The 23,180-nt window shown below is 41.0% G+C and overlaps 1 protein-coding gene across 3 annotated transcripts in view; it reads left to right on the forward strand.

Moving 5' to 3' along the window:
- Positions 1-23,180, forward strand: part of SAP130 (Sin3A associated protein 130) — a 75,182-nt gene that overhangs the window by 45,394 nt on the left and 6,608 nt on the right. For all 3 annotated transcript variants that reach the window (XM_082841625.1, XM_082841626.1, XM_082841627.1), the window contains 3 exons: positions 3,563-3,921; positions 7,992-8,240; positions 8,422-8,547. In XM_082841625.1, coding sequence (XP_082697751.1) covers positions 3,563-3,921; positions 7,992-8,240; positions 8,422-8,547 — 734 coding nt within the window. The remainder of the gene's footprint in view (positions 1-3,562; positions 3,922-7,991; positions 8,241-8,421; positions 8,548-23,180) is intronic.

Consider the following 23,180-nt stretch of genomic DNA (forward strand, 5'->3'; position numbering starts at 1 on the left):
CACTGACAAGCTCCAAGTCAAGTTAAATAAGACAGCCTTGCAAATGGGAACAAGCAGACAGGTCATATAATGGTAATTCTTTGGTAAAGAGGGTTTGTAGTGGCTCTGGCCCCTCTGGTAGCTGCAAGGCTGCTGGTTTTCACTGTCAGTGTGGGCTGTTGGCTGATAAGTCTACTGTGGAGCTGGAAATGGAAGAATGGAAACAGTGCAAGTTAAAACGCCACAAAGTTTACTGTTCTTACCAAGATTCAGCCTATTTTCTTGAATAGTTTTGCCAGATTGTTGAAAGCCTTTGGTTAATTTCTAGGAGTTCTGAAAAAGTTGTTTCTGACTTTCTTTTTTTTTTGCCAGTTTTTTGTTGCTTTTATGAAAGGGAATTTTCAGAGATCCTAAGTCTCATATATTTTTGCTGATGTCTCTGGTTATTTTATCTCTTTTTTTTTGGTCGTGTTGGGTCTTCGTTGCTGTGCATGAGCTTTCTCTAGTTGCAGCGAGTGAGGGCTACTCTTTGTTGCAGTGTACAGGCTTCTCATTGTGGTGGCTTCTCTTGTTGTGGATCACGGGCTCTAGGCATGTGGGCTTCAGTAGTTGGGGCTCACGGGCTCTAGAGCGCAGGCTCAATAGTTGTGGTGCACAGGCTTAGTTGCTCTGCAACATGTGGGATCTTCCAGACCAGGGCTCGAACCCGTGTCCCCTGCATTGGCAGGCGGATTCTTACTGTGCCACCAGGGAAGCCCTATTTTATCTTTTAATTGTCTTTAATTCCAGAATAATCCTTATCTCTACACCACCCTTATTTTTTAAAATGCTTATCTTGAAATAATTTAAGACTCACAAGAAGTTGGAAAAGTAGTACAGAAATTTCCCATGTACCCTTTTTCCAGCTTCCCCAAATCATTACATCTTACATGACTCTAGTACATTTTTGAAATGAAAAGACTGGCATTGGTACAATACTGTTGACTTAACTACAGACCTCATTAGAATATCACCAATTTTTATAGTGTCCTTTTTTTTTCCTTTGGTATATACTACTTTGAAATTTTATCACATGAATAGATTTGTATAACCACTGTTATAATCAGAATATGGAATTGTTTCATTACAACAGAGACATTCCCTCATTTACAGTCACACCCTTCCCCCAACCCTAACGCCTTGCCATTCAGCTGTTCTTCATCACTATAATTTTGTCATTTTGAGAGTTTTATGTAAATGGAATCGCATAATTATATATATAATTATATAGCTTATTTTCACTTGGCACAGTACTTTTGAGAGTCTATGCCAAGTGGTAGCACTGTAGTACTGTTTTGGTTGAGTACTGTTCTATCATATGGATGTAGCACAATCTGTTTATCTGTTCACTCAATGAAGTACATTGGGGTTGTTTCTAGTTTGGGGCTATTACAAATAAAGCTGCTGTAAACATTCATGTACAGTGCTCTGGGTAGACCACATTTTCCACCCATTTTCATTTCTGTAGGATAAAAATCCCAAGAGTGCAGTTGCTGAGTTGCATTGTACATGTATATTTTTAGTTTTATAAGAAACCTCCAAACTGTTTTCCGGGGTAACTGGACCATTTAAAATTCATACCTGCAACATAGGAGATCCTTTTATTATACAACCCTGCTAAACTCATTTATTAGTGTTAGAAAGTTTTTGTTTGTTTTTTAATTTTATTTATTTATTTTTGGCTGTGTTGGGTCTTCGTTGCTGCACGCAGGCTTTCTCTAGCTGCGGCGAGCGGGGGCAGCTCTTCATTGCGGTGTGCGGGCTTCTCATTGCGGTGGCTTCTCTTGTTGTGGAGCCAGGCTCTAGGCACGCGGGCTTCAGTAGTTGTGGCATGTGGGCTCAGTCGCTGTGGTTCGTAGGCTCTAGAGCACAGGCTCAGTAGTTGTGGTGCACGGGCTTAGTTACTCTATGGCATGTGGGATCTTCCCGGCCCAGGGCTCGAGCCTGTGTCCCCCGCACAGTACCCTCTCGGGGCATTGGTTCCATGACCTGCGCCCATGCATATATCAAAATCCATGGAAGTTCAAGTCCCTTATATAAAATGGCATAGTATTTTCATGTAACCTACGCATCTCCAGATTACTTATAATACCTAATACAATGTAAATGCTGTGTAAATAGTAGCCAGCATGCACCAAGTTCACGTTTTGCTTTTTGGAACTTTCTGGAATTTTTTGTCCCTAAATATTTTCCATTCACTGCTCGTTGAATCTGCAGATGTGGAGCCTGTGGGTATAGAGGGCCGACTGTATTTTTGTGATTGGCTTATTTTACTTAGCATAATATTCTCAGATATATGCAGTATGTGCTTTGCAGATATATTTTTCAGTCTCTGCCTTGTCTTTTCAATCTCCCAAAATGGTCTTTAGCAAAGCAAAAGTTTTTATTTTTTTTTTTTGTGGTACACGGACCTCTCACTGTTGTGGCCTCTCCCGTTGCGGAGCACAGGCTCTGGACGCGCAGGCTCAGTGGCCATGGCTCATGGGCCCAGCCGCTCCGCAGCATGTGGGATCTTCCCGGACCGGGGCACGAACCCGTGTCCCCTGCATCGGCAGGCGGACTCTCAACCACTGCGCTACTAGGGAAGCCCAAAAGTTTTTAATTTTGATGAAGCCCGATTTATCAGTTTTTTGTGCTTTTGGTATCATGTCTAAGAACTCCAGTCATAAAAGTTTTATAGTTTTACATTTTTACGTTTAGATTTATGATCCTTGTTTAGTTCATTTTTGTATATGGTGTGAGGTTTTGGTCAATACTGAATATTTTGCCTATATAAGTCCTGTTGCTTGGGGCCTTGAACTTGAGGGGTATTGTCTTGTGTTGCTTTTGATATTCTGAATTTTCAGCAGTAGTATATAAATTTTCAGCAGCAGTAATATAAATCAGTAAAGCTTTACAGCTATCAAATGAAATATTTTACTTAAAAAAATGTTTGAGAAGAATTTGTAATGACATCAATGACTTCTTATAAAACTGAAAAAAATAGAATATACATTTTTGAAGACTGTATTTGTAGTTACTTTAGATGTCTGAAGTATTTCTGGTAAAACATACCGGAATGTTGTGGTGACCCTGGGTAGAGGGCTGGGTGTTCGAAGTGGAGGGAAGTTATTCTCAATTTATATTCTTTTCGATCTTTTCCATGTGCATGAGTTTCCTGTTTTATAAGAAGTAGGTTTGACATATGAAGTGTGAGTATAGTTGTTATTAAAAAAAAACCTCCTAAGGCAACATATGCAATAATGAATTCTTGGAGGGAAAAATATACTAATGTAATGAAAATTGGTTGTCTTTCAGTGATGTGACTTTGATTTCTTTAAAGTGTTCTTCGTTTTCTAAATTAATTTTATTACTGCCTATAAAAACGATGGGGATGGTTCTGAAACTTGAATTCCCTTTAAAAGTTACCCTAAAGTTCAACTTTTAAAATCAAGGAATAGAGTTTTAGTTGTGCTGTGTGTTGTACAAAAAGAATTGGACAAATATTCACCTTCTGAGATGATGCAGGTTAAGGCAACTTTCTGTGTTTGCTTTTGGGTTTCAGTGCCAAACCCAAGTCAGAGATCCACGTATCGATGGCCACTCCAGTCACTGTGTCTATGGAGACCATATCCAATCAAAATAATGATCAGCCCACCGTTGCAGTCCCACCCACCGCTCAGCAGCCTCCACCAGCCATTCCAACTATGATTGCAGCAGCTAGCCCCCCATCACAACCAGCAGTTGCCCTTCCGACCATTCCTGGAGCAGTTCCCGTCACTCCACCCGTCACCACCATTGCCACTGCCCCTCCACCGCCAGTGGCTGTGGGCAGCAGTCTCTCCTCTGTTTTGGGCCCTCCTGTACCTGAGATAAAAGTTAAAGAAGAAGTGGAACCAGTGGACATCATGAGGCCAGTTTCTGGTAAGTTCATTCACAGTATGCTCTTTGCTGGCAGTTGCTTCTTCCCCTTTTCCTAACTCTCCTCAGAGTCCAAACTCTCGTGTGACCCTCAGCCAGGAAGTCTGACGCCTTGATGCCCATTTGAAATTTGTATTTCATTAGTTTTTAATAAATAGAAGAAAGCATTGCGCTCCTTTTGAAAACTAAAGCCATATTGCTACCCTTTTCTAGTTAATTTTCTCACCAAAATCTTGAAAAAGATTTTATTTCCCCAAGAATATCTTTGAACATAGCTTCTTGTATTCATTAAGAAAATATTGCCATGGAAAAGGGGTTCACAGTACAATCATAGCTAAGTGCTGATTAGTTTACAGTGTGTTCCCTGCCAATTTTTGTTGCCTTGTGTATGCAGTAAAGTAAGATTTGTGTTGTAGAAAGTGGTCTCTTGATAAATTTATTTGTGATTAGTAAAATCCCAAAATTACCATTACCCCCTCCCTCTTCTCAACTCTAAACTTCTAGTTTGTAAAAGGCAGATCACTTTAAAGGTTTTCTTTTTGTTTGGTTGGTTTTCTGTTATTTTAATAACTTACGTGTAATCTTATTTTTCCTGACTACAAAAGCAACGTTCGGTGTATGAAATTTATAAAATACAGAGAAAGCCAAAGTGGAAAACAAGTCAGTTTGTCCCATAGTTACCCAGTATTACCCTCTTAACCATTCGGCATGAAGGCCCCCATCTCCCATGCCGTCTGTTCAGTTATGAGGTGTGGTCATGCTATGTCTACAGTTTTTAAACCTGCTGTGTATTTATTTGCTTATTTATTTTCATTTTATTATGCTAGGAAATATCCTTCTATGGCACCCATATTTAGCCTCAGCACTTCCGTTGAAAGGTACTGTGGATAACCCTGGAGGGGAAAGGAAATGGTCTCACTTTTGCTGTTCATCTGCTCTTTCAACGCACTGGATACTTCCTCTTAACCTCTCGGTACTAGGAAGTTGGCGGTAGCCCTTCCTCAAACTGTAGGGCTCTGCACCGGCCTTTGTCCTGTAGGGCTCTGCACCAGGCACTGATGATACAACCTTGTACAAAACAAGCACAACTCCATCCTCTTGGAACTTACCTTCTCGCAAGGGCAACAGACGGTAAAATGAAGTAGAGACAAAATATAAGGGAAAGTTAGGGCTGGAGCTGTGATTTTTAAGAATGTTTTAAAGGAAGGGCCTTACTGAGGAAATGATCTTTGAGCAGAGACATTACAGAGATGAAATGCTGGCCATGAGGATATCTGGAAGAAGGTCATTTCAGACCGGGAGAGCAGTAAATGTAAAAGCCTGGTGTGCTCAAAGAATAGCAGAGGCAACGGCAGATGGGGCTCAGTAAATGAGGGGAGCGGGATGGACAAGGTCAGAGAGACGGTCAAGACTGTGAGAGCCTGCGGGCCACTGTAAGGCCTTCGGCTTTGCTGAGGGAGGTGGGAGCTATCAGAGGGTTCCGAGCAGAAGAGAGACTTGAGCTCACTTCCATTTTTAACAGACCACTCTGGCTGCTCTGTGGGAGAAAGACTGGGAACAAGGGTGGAATTAGGGGGATGTGTTTAGAGCCTGCTGCCTTAATTGCAGGGACTAGTGAAGGTTTCAGCCAGGGTAGGAGCAGTACCAGTAGCATGAAGTGGTGAGAGTCTAGATATATTATTGAAGTAGAACTGAGAGGATTTCTTTATTAAGATGGAATGTTGTGCATGAGGAACGGCATCAGAGGCAACTATAAAGTTTTTGGCCTTAGTGTATGGAAGCATAGAGTTGCTGGCAGTTGAGGTAGGGGAGGGTGCGGGGGGGGGGGGGCTCCATTGTGTAGGGAGAGATCAGGAGTTAGTTTTTAATCTTATCCATTAAGTTAGATCTTAATGGATAAGATCATCTGAGGAATGAGCGCACGATAAAAAACAGAAGCAGCTGTGAACTGAGCCCTGCGGCACTGCACCATTTTGAGGAGGGAGAGGAGGCCGAAGCTAGCACAGGAGACTAAGTGGAGGGGCCAGAGGGAGAGGGAGAAAGCGTAGAGTGTGAGGTCCTAGACGGCCAGGACAAGGGCCATGACTGGTGAGAGATCAGTGAGGTAAGAACTGAGCAGGACCATTGGATTTAGCAGTAGGAAGGTCACGCAGATCTCGAGAAGAGCAGTTTCCACGTAATGATATTGGCCACAGCATGATGGGAGTGGGTTCAAGAGAAAGCTGGGAAACAACTTAGGGACAGGGAGTATAAACAGCACTCGAGGAGTTTGTTATAAAGCGCTAGAAAAAGGAAGGGCAATATCTGAAGGGAAATGATGCCAAGAGGAAGTTATTTTTAAGACAGGACAAATGAGTTTGTATGTTAATGGGAGTGATCCAGTAGAGGGGAAAGAAGTGATGATGCAGGAAAAAGAGATGAATTCCTGAAGCGATGTCTGAGGAGGTGAGAGTGGGTGGGACCTATTGTGTATGTGAAGGAATCTGTGTCTGCTGAAATCACAGAGAGAAAGGAAGTGCCTGGTCACAATGCATGTAAGTACGTATAGCTGGTGGGAATTTATGGACATTTCCTTCTGATTATTTCTATATTTTCCAGTAAGATAGAAAGCAGGGTCATAGCTGAGGGTAGGGGTGATATAGGAGGTGTTGAGGGTGAATGGACTTGGCAGATGTGGGAGGATCGTCCAGCAGCAAGGGCCTGCTCGAGGTCAGCAAGCATGCTAACAGGACACCTGTGCCCGTTGCTGTGTGTTTTTCTCTGGCTACACTCAGCTGCACAGGTGCAAACTAGTTGGAGAGTTGGATTTAGCCTGTTGTGCTTTTTGCTCCGTGAGTACAGTGAAGCAAAAGAAAGGACAATAAACGAATAAAGTGAATAAAATTAATGGGAGAATTAAAACCCAGTGATAGGAGAGAGTGGACATTTGAGGGATGAGTGACAGCAAATAAGTGGTATGATTAATGGATAATAGTTCCTAATGGGGTCTAGGAATTATTGGAGGCAAGTTACTAAGAGAAGTGACCCAGAAAGATAGTTGGGCTATCTTTGGGCTGGAAAGTCAGATGCTAGAAATTGAGATGTGATGACAGAGTGAAGGGTATGACTGTTGGGAGTGGGTGGCTGAGGAAGGGTGGAGGGAAAGGATAGGCCAAGGATATATGGTATAGAAGAGTTGAGGTGAAGTTTTCTCATGGTTTGCGTGTCCCCAGACACATGATCCATACAAGCCCAAACAAATGATGTTAACATTGTACTGAGAATGCTGCTTATCTGGGGGCAGTGGACTGTGGTAGTTAAATAGTCCAGGCTCCGAAGCCAGACTGCCTCTGTCAGCTCCCAGCTGTCCCACTTCCTACTTGTGTGATTTGTGCCACGTTTTCTCATCTTTAAATTGGGGCATAATATAATGCCTACTTGCTCAGATTACTTTTAAGATTATATCAGTTAATGGGTTGTCTCCTAGAAATCAATGCTCAAAGGCTTGAAAAACAGTGGCTTGAACATGTAAGGTTTTATTGTCTCCCTTGAAGCAAATCCTGAGGCAGACAGTCCAGGCATGGTATGTGGACTCCGTAAAATCATTAGGGATCCAAGCTCCTATCACCCCTAGCATTTGACCCTCATGCTCTTGATTCAAGATAGCTGCTGGAACTCCAGCTATGCCATCTGAGTTCCAGGGTCACAGGAAGAAGACGAGGAGTGGGTCATGCCTTCTTTCTTTTAAGGAAACTTCTTAAGAGTGCTACAGAGCACTTGTATTTTCATTTCAAAAGGCCGCAGTGAACTGTAAGGGAGACTAGTAAATATGGTCTTCCAGCCAAGTGACAGTGTGCCCATTTCAAAGTGAGGGGTGCTCGTGCTAAGGGAGGTGAAGATGTGAGGTATTAGAAAGCAGTTGGCAGCCTCTGCCACAGTTGGAGTGCTTAGCATAGCACTGGGCATGTCGGAAGACTCCATAAATGTTAGCTCTTTTTCCTGTCTTCCTCATCTTTCTCATTGATGGAAATCAAGTGACACTTTCCACTGTGTTTGGGCTCTCATGCATGTGTGCACCCTTTTTCCTATGACAGCAGTTCCCCCCCTGGCTACCAACAGTGTGTCTCCGTCTCTTGCATTGCTGGCTAACAACCTGTCCATGCCTACAAGTGACCTACCACCCGGTGCTTCGCCAAGGAAAAAGCCTCGGAAGCAGCAGCACGTGATTTCAACAGAAGAAGGGGATATGATGGAGACAAACAGCACTGATGATGAGAAGTCCACTGCCAAGAGTCTTCTGGTGAAGGCAGAGAAGCGCAAGTCTCCTCCCAAGGAGTATATCGGTAATGCTCACTTGAGCTAAATTTTGTCATGAGAAGCTTCCCACTTAAGTCAGGGGTCCATCCCTGAGGCTGTTTACATAGCCAGGTTTCACTTACGGCTTACCTGCAGGAATTATACCAGGAAGATTGTTGCAAATAGATAGTAAGCTATTTAATGTCTTCTTTTTCTTCTCTTGAATAGATGAAGAAGGTGTGAGGTATGTCCCAGTGCGTCCAAGACCTCCCATTACCTTGCTCCGTCACTATCGGAACCCCTGGAAAGCTGCATACCACCACTTTCAGCGGTACAGTGACGTCCGGGTCAAAGGTCAGTTTCCCCAGAAATGTTCGGTGTTAACACTTGCAATGGGTCTTTCACTCAGCTATATTGAAATCACAGTAGAATAGAAAAACAGAATCACAGTTTCCCAGTTTCAAAAAGAACCATAAGTTTTTGTTATAAAATCTCAAGACTTTATTGTTTAACTTAGATAGAATACACAGTTGAGCATAAAATTTGGAAAATTATCCTTTGCCTCAGAAAGCTTTGTGTACTTTACTGGAAACACAGTCTAATGAATAAATGACAGCATGTGTTGCCAGCTCCTCAAGTGGTCACAGATGACCTCTTTAGCCCTCAAAGTGGTTGAGGAAGAGCTATACTAGACTGTTACTGGACATGGTCCACAGTAGTTCCAGGATGCTCAGATATACACGTGTGATAAGCCCCAGGAAGTATATTTTCCAAAAGACCTTTTGTTCAACATATGTGAAGCTCTTGGAATGGTCCAGTGCAAGCACTCAGTGAATGTCTTTGTGGTTTTGAACTTGAGAATAACATTCTCATTCATTAACCCACTTATAATAAAAATGGCTGATAGTACTTTGCGAATATCTGCAAATATTTCTAGGGATAGACTTTGTGTCATTAATCTCAAATATAATCATTGCACAGAGAAGTGTAAGTTTTCAGAGAATTGGTCATATTTCCCATTCCCTCAAATAAACTTTACTTGGAAGCTTCCTTGAAGCCTCAAGATGAGTCTGATTTGGATGGTACTGACTAATTAATGCCTATCAGCAGGAGTGAAGGTCCTGACAGTTCACTATCTGAATGGAAGTACAGAGGTGGCTGCACTGCCCAGCTTTTCTTCCTCACAAGTACACCCTGAGGATTGAAAAGAGGGTGAGATTTTGAAAGAGAAATCAGAGAATGTTGGCCTTTGGTGGAAGCAGGATATGAGCCACCAGACATTTCTTCACACCACAGGAATTCCATATCATAGCAGGAAAATATTTACAGTTTTCCTGGTAACATTTTAAGCCATAAAAGATTCTTATTGCTTATTGGAACTCACTCTTCAAAAGCTATCTCAGGAAAGGTTATTTGACAGCTGAAAATACTGATGATCCCTAAATCTTCTGTTTGGATATGTACATATTAATCATCTTGTGCCAAGTCTCTTGACTATTAAACTTTAATTGAACTGTTTTGCCTAAGCTTTAAAGTCATATTCATACAAAGAAATAAAGGTGAAGTACTAAAAACAGGTAATTCACAGGGAGGAAAGAAAAGAGAAATAGGGGAATAAGAAGCACAGAAAACAAATACTAACATGGCAGGCTTAGCCTTACATATCAGTAATTACCTTAAATGTAAATAGTCTGGAAGTACCAATTAAAACACAGATGGGCAGAGAGGATAAAAAAAGATCCAACTATATTATTTCTGTAAGAAACTTCAGATACAGTGTGTCAGTAGAGTGAGAGTAAAAGGGTGGAAAAATATGTACAATGCAAAAACTAATCAAAAAACGAGTAGTTATAATAATATCAAATAAAAGTAGACTTCAGAGGAAAGAAAATTGCTAAAAATGAAAAAAGGCATTACATACTGATTAAAACTATATAGGCAACAAAAATCATGAGCTTCAGAATATATGAAGCAAAAACAGCTGAAAGGAGTATAGGCAAATGTGCAGTCATAGTTAGACCTTCGACACCCTCTTCTCGGCAGTTGATAGAAGTACTTTACAGAAAATCAGAAGGATATACAAGAAGTGAACACCACGAACCAACATCTAGTAGACATTATAGGACACTAGAACTGCAGCAGAATACATATTCTCTCAAGTGCACACAGAACATGTAAAGACAGACCATATTTAGGATCATAAACCTCAACAAATTAGGGAGAATTGAAATCATATAGAAAAATATAAAGTATCTTCATTGACCATAATGGAATCAAACTAGAATCAAATGGAATCAAACCAGTGACAGATAAAACCTCCAAGCCATGGATTAAGCAACACACTTCTAAATAATGGGTCAAAGAGGAAGTCTAAAGGGAAGTTTTTAAAAATACTTAAAACTGAATGAAGATAAAAGAACAACATACCAAAATATGTGGAAGGCAGCTAAAGCAGTGCCAACAGGAAAATCTATAGCACTAAATGTTTATATCAAAACAGAGGAGGAGGGCTTCCCTGGTGGCGCAGTGGTTGAGAGTCCGCCTGCCAATGCAGGGGACACGGGTTCGTGCCCCGGTCCGGGAAGATCCCACATGCCGCGGAGCGGTTGGGCCCGTGAGCCACGGCTGCTGAGCCTGCGCGTCCGGAGCCTGTGCTCCGCAATGGGAGAGGCCACAACAGTGAGAGGCCTGGATACCACAAAAAAAAAAAAAAAAAAAAAAAGAGGAAATATCTCAGTCACAGTTTCTACATCAAAAAACGAGAAAAAGGGGCTTCCCTGGTGGCACAGTGGTTGAGAGTCCGCCTGCCGACGCAGGGGACACAGGTTTGTGCCCCGGTCCGGGAAGATCCCACATGCCGTGGAGCGGCTGGGCCTGTGAGCTATGGCCGCTGAGCCTGCGCGTCCGGAGCCTGCGCTCTGCAACGTGAGAGGCCACAACAGTGAGAGGCCCGCGTAGCGCAAAAAAAAAAAAAAAAAACGAGAAAAAGAAGAACAACATAAACTCAAAGCAGGTACAAGGAAGAAAATAGTGAAAAAAGCAGAAATCAGTGAAATTGAAAACAGAAAGTAATAAAATGAAAAAGCTAATTCTTTAAAAGAAAAATCAATAAAATAAATCTCTAGCAAGACTGAAGAAGGTAGAAGAGAGAGGACATAAATCATGAATATGAAGAAGGAAACAGGAGAGGCAGCACTGCAAACATCTGTAGACAACAGCCGTACACTTACTGCATATGCAAGCATGGCAACAAACAGTGCTTGACACATGATATTCTGTGTCAGAGATTAGCTCAAGATGGCAGAGTAGAAGGATGTGAGCTCAGCCCTTCTTAAAAAAACACCAAAACCACAACTAACTGCTGAACAACCATCAACCAAAAAAAAAGCACTAGAACCTACTGAAAAAGATAGCCTACATCCAAAGATGAAGAAGCCACAAAGAGATGATCGGAGGGGCGCAGTCGCTATAAAATCAAATCCCATACCCTCCAGGTGGGCAACTCACAAACTGGAAAACAGTTATACCACAGATGTTCTCCCACAGGAGTGAAAGTTCTGAGCCCCACATCAGGCTTCCCAGCCTGGCAGTCTGACAAGAGAAGGAGGAGCCCCCAGAGAATCTGGCTTTGAAGGCCAGCAGGGTTTGATTGCAGAAATTCCACAGGACTGGGAGGAAAAGAAACTCCAGTCTTGGGGGGGCACACACAAGGTCCCATGCACACCAGGACCCAGGGGTAAAAAGCAGTGACCCCATAAGAGACAGGCAGACCTACCTGCTAGTATTGGATGGTCTCCTGCCGAGGTGGGGGATGGCCGTGGCTCACTACAGGGACAATAACACCAGCAGCAGCAGTTCTGGGGAGTACTCGTTGGAGTGAGCCCTCCCAGAGGCCACCATTAGCCCCACCCAACAGCCTGTAGGCTCCATGCTGTAACACCTCAGGCCAAATGACCAACAGGGCAGAACACAGCCCCACCCCTCAGCAGACATGCAGCTTAAAGTCTTCCTGAGCATGGCCCTGCCCACCAGAGGAACAAGACACAGCTCCACCCACCACTGGGCAGGATCCAGTCCCTCACATCAGGAAGCCTGCACAAGCCTAATCTAGCCTCATCCACCTGAGGGCAGACAGCAGAAGCAAGAACTACAATCCTGCAGCCTGCGGAATGGAAACCACAATCACAGAAAGTTAGACAAAATGAAACGGCAGAGGAATACGTCCCAGATGAAAGAACAAGGTAAAAACCACAGAAGAACAACTAAGTGAAGTAGAGATAGGCAACCTACCAGAAAAAGAATTCAAAATAATGATAGCAGAGGTGATCCAAGACCTCGGAAAAAATGGAGGCAGAGATCGAGAATATGCAAGAAGTGTTTAACAAAGACCCAGAAGAGCTAAAGAACAAACAAACAGAGGTGAACAACACTATAACTAAAATGAAAATTACACTAGAAGGAATCGATAGCACAATAACTGAGGCAGAAAAATGGATAAGTGACCTGCAAGACAGAATGGTATAAATCACTGCCATGGAACAGAATAAAGAAAAAAGAATGAAAAGAAATGAAGACAGTCTGAGAGACCTCTGGGACAACATTAAATGCACCAACATTTGCATTATAGGGGTCCCAGAAGGAGGAGAGAGAAAGAACCTAAGAAAATATGTGAAGAGATAATAGCTGACAACTTCTCTAACATGGGAAAGGAAACAGTCAACCAAGTCCAGGAAGCGCAGAGCGTCCCAGGCAGAATAATTCCAAGGAGGAACACGCTGAGACACATAGTAATCAAACTGACAAAAATTAAAGACAGAAAAAAATATTAAAAGCAACAACGGAAAAGCAACAAATAACATACAAAGGAACTCCCATGAAGTTATCGGCTGATTTCTTAGCAGAAACTTTGCAGGCCAGAAGGGAGTGGTGAGATATATTTACAGTGAGGAAAGGGAAGAACCTACAACCAAGATTACTCTACCCAACAAGGCTCTCATTCAGATTCGACAGAGAAATCAAAAGCTTTACAGACAAGCAGAAGCTAGGAAAATTCAGCACCACCAGACCAGCTTTGCAACAAATTCTAAAGGAACTTCTCTAAGAGAAAAAGAAGAGACCAAAACTACTATAGAAACAAGAAAATTACAATTGGAAAAGCTCACCAGTAAAAGGCAAACATACAGTAAAGGTAGGAAATCATCGGCACACAATATGATATCAAAACCAGCAAAATTGTGAGAAGAGGAGAGCACAAATGCAGGATATTGGAAATGGATTTGAAATTAAAAGACCAGCAACTTAAAACAATCTTATTTATATATAGACTGCTATATCAAAACCTCATGGTAACCGCAAACTGAAAATCTACAATAGATACACAAAAACGGAATCCAAACACAGCATCAAATCACAAGGGAAGAGAACAAAGAGGAAGGGAAGAAAAACCACCTGCAATAACAAATCCAAAACAGTTAACAAAATGGCAATAAGAACACACATATCGATAATTACCTTAAATGTAAACAGATTAAATACTCTAACCGAAAGACATAGACTGGCTGAATGGATACAAAAACAAGACCTGTATATATGCTGTCTACAAGAGACCCACTTCAGATCTAGAGACACATACAGAATGAAAGTGAAGAGACGGGAAAAGGTATTCCATGCAAATGGAGATCAGAAGAAAGCTGGAGTAGCAATACTCATAAAAGACAAAATAGACTTTAAAATAAAGACTATTACAAGAGACAATGAAGGACACTACATAATGATCAAGGGATCAATCTAAGAAGATATAATAGTTGTAAATAGATATTCACTCAACATAGGAGCACCTCAATATATAAGGCAAATATTAACAGCTATAAAGGGAGAAATTGACAGTAACACAGTAATACTGGAGGACTTTAACACCCTGCTTTCAAAAATGAACAGATCATCCAGACAGAAAATCAGTAAGGAAGCACAGGCCTTAAATGACACATTAGACCAGATGGACTTAATTGATATTTTTAGAGCATTCCATACAAAAGCAGCAGAATACATATTCTTCTCAAGTGCACATGGAACATTCTCCAGGATGGATTACATCTTGGGTCACAAATCAATCCTCAGTAAATTTTAGAAACTGAAATCATATCAAGCATCTTTTCCAACCACAATGCTATGAGATGAGAAATCAACTACAAGAAAAAACTGCAAAAACCGCAAGCATGTGGAGGCTAAACAATATGCTACTAAACAACCAATGGGTCACTGAAGAAATCAAAGAGGCAATCAGAAAATACCTAGAGACAAATGAAAATGAAAACACAATGATCCAAAACCTATGGGATGCAGCAAAAAAAAGTTCTAAGAGGGAAGTTTATAGTAATACAATCTTAGCTCAGGAAACAAGAAAAATCTCAAATAAACAATCTAACCTTATACCTAAAGCAATTAGAGAAAGAAGAACAAACAAAACCCAAAGTTAGAAGAAATCATAAAGATCAGAGCAGAAATAAATGAAATACAGATGAAGAAAACAATAGCAAAGATGAATAAAACTAAAAGCTGGTTCTTTGAAAAGAAACAAAATTGATAAACCTTTAGCCAGGCTCATCAAGAAAAAAAAGAGGGCTCAAATCAGTAAGATTAGAAATGAAAAAGGAGAAGTTACAACTGACACCACAGAAACACAAAGGATCGTAAGAGACTACTACATGCAGCTGTATGCCAATAAAATGGACAACCTGGAAGAAAGACAAATCCTTAGAAAGGTACAATCTTCCAAGACTGAACCAGGAAAAAATAGAAAATATGAACAGACCAATCACAAGTACTGAAATTGAAACTGTGATTAAGAAACTCCCAACAACAAAAGCCCAGGACCAGATGGCTTCACAGTTGAATTCTATCAAACATTTAGAGAAGCACTAACACCTATCCTTCTGAAACTGTTTCAAAAAATTGCAGAGGAAGGAATACTCCCAAGCTCATTCTATGAGACCACCATCACCCTGATACCAAAGCTAGACAAAGATACCACAAAAAAAGAAAGTTACAGGCCAATATCACTGATGAACATAGACGCAAAAATCCTCAACAAAATACTAGCAAACCGAATCCAATAACACATTAAAAGGGTCATACACCATGATCAAGTGGGATTTATCCCAGGGTGCAAGGATTTTTCAATATCTGCAAATCAATCCATGTGATACACCATATTAACAAATAATTGAAGAATAAAACCTATATGGTCATCTCAATAGGTGCAGAAAAAGCTTTTGACAAAATTCAATACCCATTTATGATAAAAACTCTCCAGATGGGCTTCCCTGGTGGCGCAGTGGTTGGGAGTCCGCCTGCCGATGCAGGGGACGCGGGTTCGTGCCCCGGTCCGGGAGGATCCCACATGCCGCGGAGCGGCTGGGCCTGTGAGCCATGGCCACTGAGCCTGCGCGTCCGGAGCCTGTGCTCCGCAGCGGGAGAGGCCACAACAGTGAGAGGCCCGCGTACCACAAAAAAAAAAAAAAAAAAAACTCTCCAGAAAGTGGACATAGAGGGAACATACCTCAACATAATAAAGACCATATATGACAAACCTACAGCTAACATCATACTCAACGGTGAAAAGCTGAAAGCATTTCCTGGAAGGTCAGGAGCAAGACAAGGATGGCCACTCTCGCTACTTTTATTCAACATAGTTTTGGAAGTCCTAACCACAGCAATCAGAGAAGGAAAAAAAAAAGTCATCCAAATTGGAAAAGAAGAAGTAAAACTCACTTTTTGCAGATGACATGTCATTATACATAGAAAATCCTAAAGATGCTACCAGAAAACTACTAGAGCTCATCAGTGAATTGAGTAAAGTTACAGCATATAAAATTAATACACAGAAATCTGTTGCATTTCTATACACTAACAACAAAAGATCAGAAAGAGAAATTAAAGAAACAATCCCATTTACCACCACATCATAAAGAATAAAGTACCTAGGAATGAACCTACCTAAGGAGGCAAAAGACCTGTACTCCGAAAACTCTAAGATGCTGATGAAAGAAATCAAAGATGACCCAACCACATGGAAAGATATACTGTGTTCTTGGATTGGAAGAATCAATATTCTCAAAATGACCATACCACCCAAGGCAATCTACAGTCTTAAAATTTGTATGGAGACACAAAAGACCCCGTATTAGCCAAAGCAATCTTGAAAGAGAAAAATGGAGCTGGAGGGATCACGCTCCCTGACTTCAGACTATACTACAAAGCTATAGTCATCACAACAGTATGTTACTGGCACAAAAACAGAAGTATACATCCATGGAACAGGATAGGAAGCCCAGAAGTAAACCCATGCACCTGTGGTCAATTAATCTATGACAGAGGAGGCAATGGAGGAGAGATAGTACAATACAGTGGAGGGGGGACAGTCTCTTCAATAAATGGTGCTGGAAAACTGGACAGCTACATGTCAGAAAATGAAGTTAGAACATTCTTTAATACCATACACAAAAATAAAATGGATTAAAGACCTAAATGTAAGACGAGACATTATAAAACTCTTAGAGGAAAACAGGCAGAACACTCTCTGACATAAATTGCAGCAGTATCTTTTTTGATCCGTCTCCCAGAGTAATGGAAATAAAAACAAAAATAAACAAATGGGACCTGATTAAACTGAAAAGCTTTGTACAGCAAAGGAGACCAAAAACAAAACAAGAAGACAACCCACAGAATGGAAGAAAATATTTGCAAGTGATGCAGCTCACAAGGGATTAGTCTCCAAAATTTACCAACAGCTCATGCAGCTCAGTGTCATCAAAACAAACAACCCAATCAAAAAATGGGCATAAGACCTAAATAGACATTTCTCCAAAGAAGACATACAGATGATCAAGAGGCACATGAAAAGATGGTCAACCTCACTAATTATTAGAGAAATGCATATCAAAACTACAATGAGATACCACCTCACACCAGTCAGAATGGCTATTGGCAAAAAATCTACAAACAATAAATGCTGGAAAGGGTGTGGAGAAAAGGGAATCTTCCTACACTATTAGTGGGAATGTAAATTAGTACAGCCACTATGGAGAACAGCATGGAGGTTCCTTAAACAACTGAAAATAGAAGTACCATATGATCCAGCAGTCCCACTCCTGGGTATATATTGGAGAAAAACATGGTTCGAAAGCATACATGCACCCTGATGTTCGTTGTAGCAGTATTTACAATAGCCAAGACATGGAAGCAACCATAGTGCCCATCAACAGAGGAATGGATTAAGAAGGTGTGGTACATATATACAATAGAATATTACACAGAATGAAATAATGCCATTTGCAGCAACATGGATGGAGATTATCATACTAAGTGAAGTATATCATACAGAAAAAGACAAATATCATATGATTTTGCTTATATGTGGGGAAAAAAAAACATACGAATGAACTTCTTTACAAAACAGAAACAGACTCAAAGACTTAGAGAACGAACTTATTGTTACCAGGAGGGAAGAGTGGTGGGGAGGGATAGATTGGGAGTTTGGAATTGACATGTACAGACTGCTGTATTTAAAATAGATAACCAACAAGTACCTACTGTGTAGCACAGGCAAGTCTGCTCAGTATGCTGTAATAACCTAAATGGGAAAAGAATTTGAAAAAGAATAGATACATGTATATGTATAACTGAATCACATTCCTGTACTCCCGAAACCAACACAACATTGTTGGTCAACTGTACTCCAATATGAAATAAAAATTTTTTAAAAAGAAGGAAACAGGATATTACTAAGACTGTGCAGCCATTAAAAGCATAAGGAAATACTACAAACAACTTTATGCTCATAAAGTCAGCTGCTTAGATGAAGTAGACCAATTCCTTAAAAGCCACATACTAGCAAAACTCAGTTAGAAACAGGCAATCTGAATAGTCTTATAACCATTAAATAAGTTGAATCCATAATTTAAAAGCTTCCAAACAGGAATCTATAGGCTTAGATACTTTTACTGGGAAATTCTACCAAACGTTTTTTTGTTTGTTTGTTTGTTTTGCGGTACGCGGGCCTCTCACTGTTGTGGCCTCTCCTGTTGCGGAGCACAGGCTCCGGACGCGCAGGCTCAGCGGCCATGGCTCACGGGCCCAGCCACTCCGCGGCATGTGGGATCTTCCCGGACCGGGGCACGAACCCGTGTCCCCTGCATCGGCAGGCGGACTCTCAACCACTGCGCCACCAGGGAAGCCCTACCAAACGTTTAAAGAAGAATCAACACCAATTTCCCACAATCTCTTTCAAATATAGGAGGGAACACTTCATTTTATGAAGCCAATATTTTCCTGATACAGAAACAAGACAGAGTACAAATATAGAAAACTACATATCAATATTCCTTAATGAATATAGTTGTAAAAATTCTTAACAAAATGTTAGCAAATTTAATCCAGCAATATCTGGGTAGAATTTTACACCTTGATCAAGTAGGATTTGTTACAGCTCTGCAAGGTTAGTTCAGCATTTGAAAATCAGTGTAATTCACTGTTTTTAACAGGCTATATGAATTTCCTAGGGCTGCCATAACAAAGTACTACAAGGTGGATAGCCTAAAATAACAAATATATTCTCTCATAGTTCTGGAGGCCAGAAGTCCAAAATCAAGGTATCAGCCGGATCATGCCCTCTCTGAAGGCTGTAGAAAAGAATCCTTCCTTGCCTCTTTTTAGCTTCTGGTGGTTGCCAGCTACCCTAGTTATTCTTCGGCCTGCTACTGCATTACTCTAGTTTCTGCCCCCGTCTCCAACAGAGCATTCCTCTCTGTGTTTCTTGACTCTTTGGATTTAGGACCACCCTAATTCAGTATGACTTCTTAACTTGATTACATCTGCAAAGACCCTCTTCCAAATAAGATCACGTTCACAAGTACCAAGGGTTAGAACTTAAACATCTTTTGGAGGGACACAATTCAACCCACAACAGAAGCTAAAGAAAAATCACATGATCATATCAATTAATGCAGAAAATTTGTTTGACAAAATTCAAAACGTTTTCATGATAAAAACTCAAAAATAGAGAAGGAGGAAGACTTCCTCAACTTGATAAAAAGTCTACAAAAAAACTAGAGCTAACATTATACTTAATGGTAAAGACTGAATGCTTTCTACCTGAGATTAGCAAAAGGATAAGACTGTCTTCTGTCACCACTCTTAACTTAGGATAGAACTGGAAGTTCTAGCCACATCATAAAGTAAGGAAAAAAGAGATAGAAGGCTATGCAGGTTGGAAAGGAATAAATAAAACTATTTGCAAATGACATCATTGTCTACATAGAAAATCTCAAGGATTCTACTAAAAACCCCTGAAACTAGTAAATAAGTTCAGCAAGGTCACAGGCTATAATATCAACATGAAAAAAATCAATTATAATTTTAGATACCTGGAATGTTGTGGAAACATATTGAAAGCATAATGCCATTTACAATTATTCCCCCCAAAGTGATATACTCAGGTACAAATCTAGCAAAACATGTACAGGACATGTTTGCTGAAAACTGAAAAATGCTGATGAAAGAAGATCCAAATGAAGAGACATACAGCACTCATGATTAGAAAAACTCAAAGATGTCAGTTCTCCCTAGATTGACCAATACATTTACTGCAATTTCTACCAAAATCACAGAGGTTTTTGTAAACTTAGTAAAGCTTGTTCTAAACATTATGTGGAGAGGCACAGGGACTAGAATAGGTAAAATAATCTTGAAAAACAACAGAAATCTTCTTACCAAATCTTCTTTAGCTTCAGTACTCAAAACAGCATGGTGTTTGCAGAAGGATAGACGTATTGATGATAGGAATGGAATAAAAAATGCAGAAATAGACTCACACAAATATGGCCAACTGATTTTTGACCAAAGTGCAAAAGGAATTCAATGGAGGAAGGAGAGTCTCTTTAACAAATAATGCTGGACATCCATATGTTTGGTGGGGGCAGGGGGGACCTCAACCTAATCCTCACACTTCATGCAAAAATTAACTCAAAGTGGATAATAGATTTAAATGTAAAACTATAAAACTTTTAGGAAAAAAACCTAGGAGAAGGTCTTCAAAACCTAGGGCATGGTGAACAATTCTTAGACATAACACCAAAAACACCATCTCTAAAAGAAAAACAATAAATTGGACTTCATAAAACCTTTTTTTATCTGTGAAAGACCCTATTAGGAGGATGAAAAGACAAGCTATAGACTGGGAGGGAATATTAGCAAACTACATCTCTAATAAAGGACTCATGTCTAGGACTATATATTAGGAACTCTCAGTACTTAACAGTAAATAAAAACAATAATCCAGTTAGAAAATGGACAAAGGCATAAAGAGACATTTCGCCAAAGAAGATACATGGATGGCAAGCACCTGAGAAGATGTCCAAGGGAATATAAATCCTAGTCCTTAAGTGTGGGCTATGTAGAGACTTTGTTCCAAAGTGTGCAGTGTGGAAGAGGGTGTCTCTCTCTCTTTACAGTGGAGACATGTGACAAACATCACCTCAGCCAGGTGATCAAAGTCAATTTCAATAGTAATGAATCATGTAATAATACGTACCCTTCTCAGGCAGTGATGACAATGGTACTTCTCTATGTCTCCTCTCAAAAATCTATAACCACTATCTAATCCTAACAAAAACATCAGACAAATCTAACTAGAAGGTCGTCCTACAAAATAGTTAACCAGTACTCTTTAAAACTGTCAAGGTCATCAGAAGCAAGGGAAGTCTGAGAAGCCATCAAGCCAGAAGGAGTCTCAGGAGACATGACAAGTAAATGTACTGTGGTATCTTGACTGGATTCTGGAACAGAAAGCAGTAAAATTTAATTTTTAAAAAGCATTTATCCCTAGCCATTAGAGGAACTTAAATTGAGATGCCTACCAAAATAACTGAAATTAGGGAATTCCTTGGCAGTCCAGTGGTTAGGGCTTGGCGCTTTCACTGCCGGGGACCAGGGTTCAATCCCTGGTTAGGGAACTAAGATCCCACAAGCCACGCAGCACAGCCAAAATAACTGAAGTTAAAAATACTGATAATGCCAAGTGGGGATGTAGAGAAGCTAGATCTCTCATACATTCCTTTGAGCATTTTGAATGTTATCCCGCTGCTTTCTAGCCTCCATTGTTTCTCTAGAGAAGTCAGCTGCTGATTTTATTGGGGTTATCTTGTAAATGATGCATCATGTTTTGTCTTGCTGCTTTGAAGATTTTCGCAACGTTGACTTTCAACATTTTTATAATACTATAATATGTCCGTTTGTATCTTTGCATTTATCATACTTAGGGTTCCTTGAGCTTCCTGGATATATAGCTTACTGGTTTTCAGTAAAGGGGAGAAGTCTTCAGCCATTTTTTCTTTGAGTATTGCTCCTCCTTTCTCTCTTTTCCTTTTGGTACTCCTTTATACATGTTTTGGTGCTCTTAGTGGTGTTTCATGTTTCTTTGAGGCCCTGTTCATTCTTCTTCATTTCTTTCTCCCTTCAGTTCTTCAGTGCTGTTGGTCTGTCTTCAACTCTACTAATTCTCTTGTACCAGTTCAGATCTACTGTTGAGCCCCTCTAGTAGATTTTTAACATTTTGTTTACTGTACTTTTTAACTCCAGCATTTCCATTTGGTTCTTTTCTTAAAAAGTAATTTCTGTCTCTCTACTGATTTTCTCTATTTAATGTGACATGATCATCATACCTTCTTTTACTTCTTCACTCATGCTTTTCATTCTGTGAATTTATTCATAATGGCTACTTTGAAATCTTTTTCTGATAAATCTGACATCTGGTCACTCTCTCAAGCAGTTTCTGGTGCCTGTTTCTTTTTCCCTGTGTATGGGTCATACTTTCCTGTTTCTTTGCATGCCTCATAATTTTTGTTAGAAACTGGACATTTTAGATACTATATTGTAGCAACTCCTGGCACTGATCTCCCCATCTCCTCCAAGACCCACTATAGTTATTTGCTGTTTGCTTGTTTATCTGTTTAGCGACTGGCTGGATTCTTTTAGTGAAGTCTAATCACCTGCACCCGGCCAACACCACCAAGTGTTAATAAGCCTCTGACATTACTGCTTGGGGAGGCGCAGCTTTGGGTGCCCACAGTCACCTGGGAAGACAGTGGCATTAGTACGGTTCTCCCCCACTGTTTCCCTGACTACATCCAGCTGATAAACCCCACTACTTGCTTGCCATTTGATTTCCTAGAACACAGTACTGGAATTTGACCTTAAACACAAATTCCTCTGCAAACTAATCCAGTCGTATTGTAGCTCCTTGCCAGAATGGTTTTGAGGTCAGTGTTTGATGTTTGTTCTGCCCCCAGGAGAGCTCCTGCCAGCTGTCTTACTCTTTGTTCTCTCCTGAAAACTGGTCAGCCCACAGCCTAGGCCGCGCCTTTCACTGGGTCTGTCCGTTTCCTCCCACTTTGACTGCACTCTCCGCTGCTTTGGGGAGCATATGAACTTGCGTACTCTGTTGAAAATGGAGCCACCTCCTTTGGGAAGAGATTAGAAGCTTCCTGTGCTATGGCCTGTTTCTCCCTCCAGGCAGAATCTCTGAGCCTAGGGCTCTGGAGGTGGGAGTGGGACGGTGACAGCCTTTTCTCTGAGTAACACCTTGCTCTAGGAGGTGAGCACTCAGAGTAGGGGAAGAGGAGTGAGTAGCCTGGGGTATGTCCGCTTGGTTTGCCTCTCCTAATGTGACGCCACCATTTAACAAGCCAGGAGAAGGGCTCCTGGGGCCCCAGTGTTCCCAGCACGCCTTGCCTAAGGTACAGTCTCCATCCCACAAGTGGGGTTGAGCAAAAGAAGGGAGCCCCCACGTCAGTTCGACTCGCCCGGGACTTGGCCTCAGCAGCAGGGAGCACGGAGCAGGATGAGAAATGTCTCGCTTCTCCTTGGAGGAGAGCCATCTCCCTAGCGGCTGGCGGAGAGGGGGCTCTGTGGGCTGGGATGCAGCAATCTGG

The sequence above is a fragment of the Leucopleurus acutus genome (assembly GCF_964270905.1).
Source record: "Leucopleurus acutus genome assembly, chromosome: 6".
Lineage (NCBI taxonomy): Eukaryota > Metazoa > Chordata > Mammalia > Artiodactyla > Delphinidae > Leucopleurus > Leucopleurus acutus.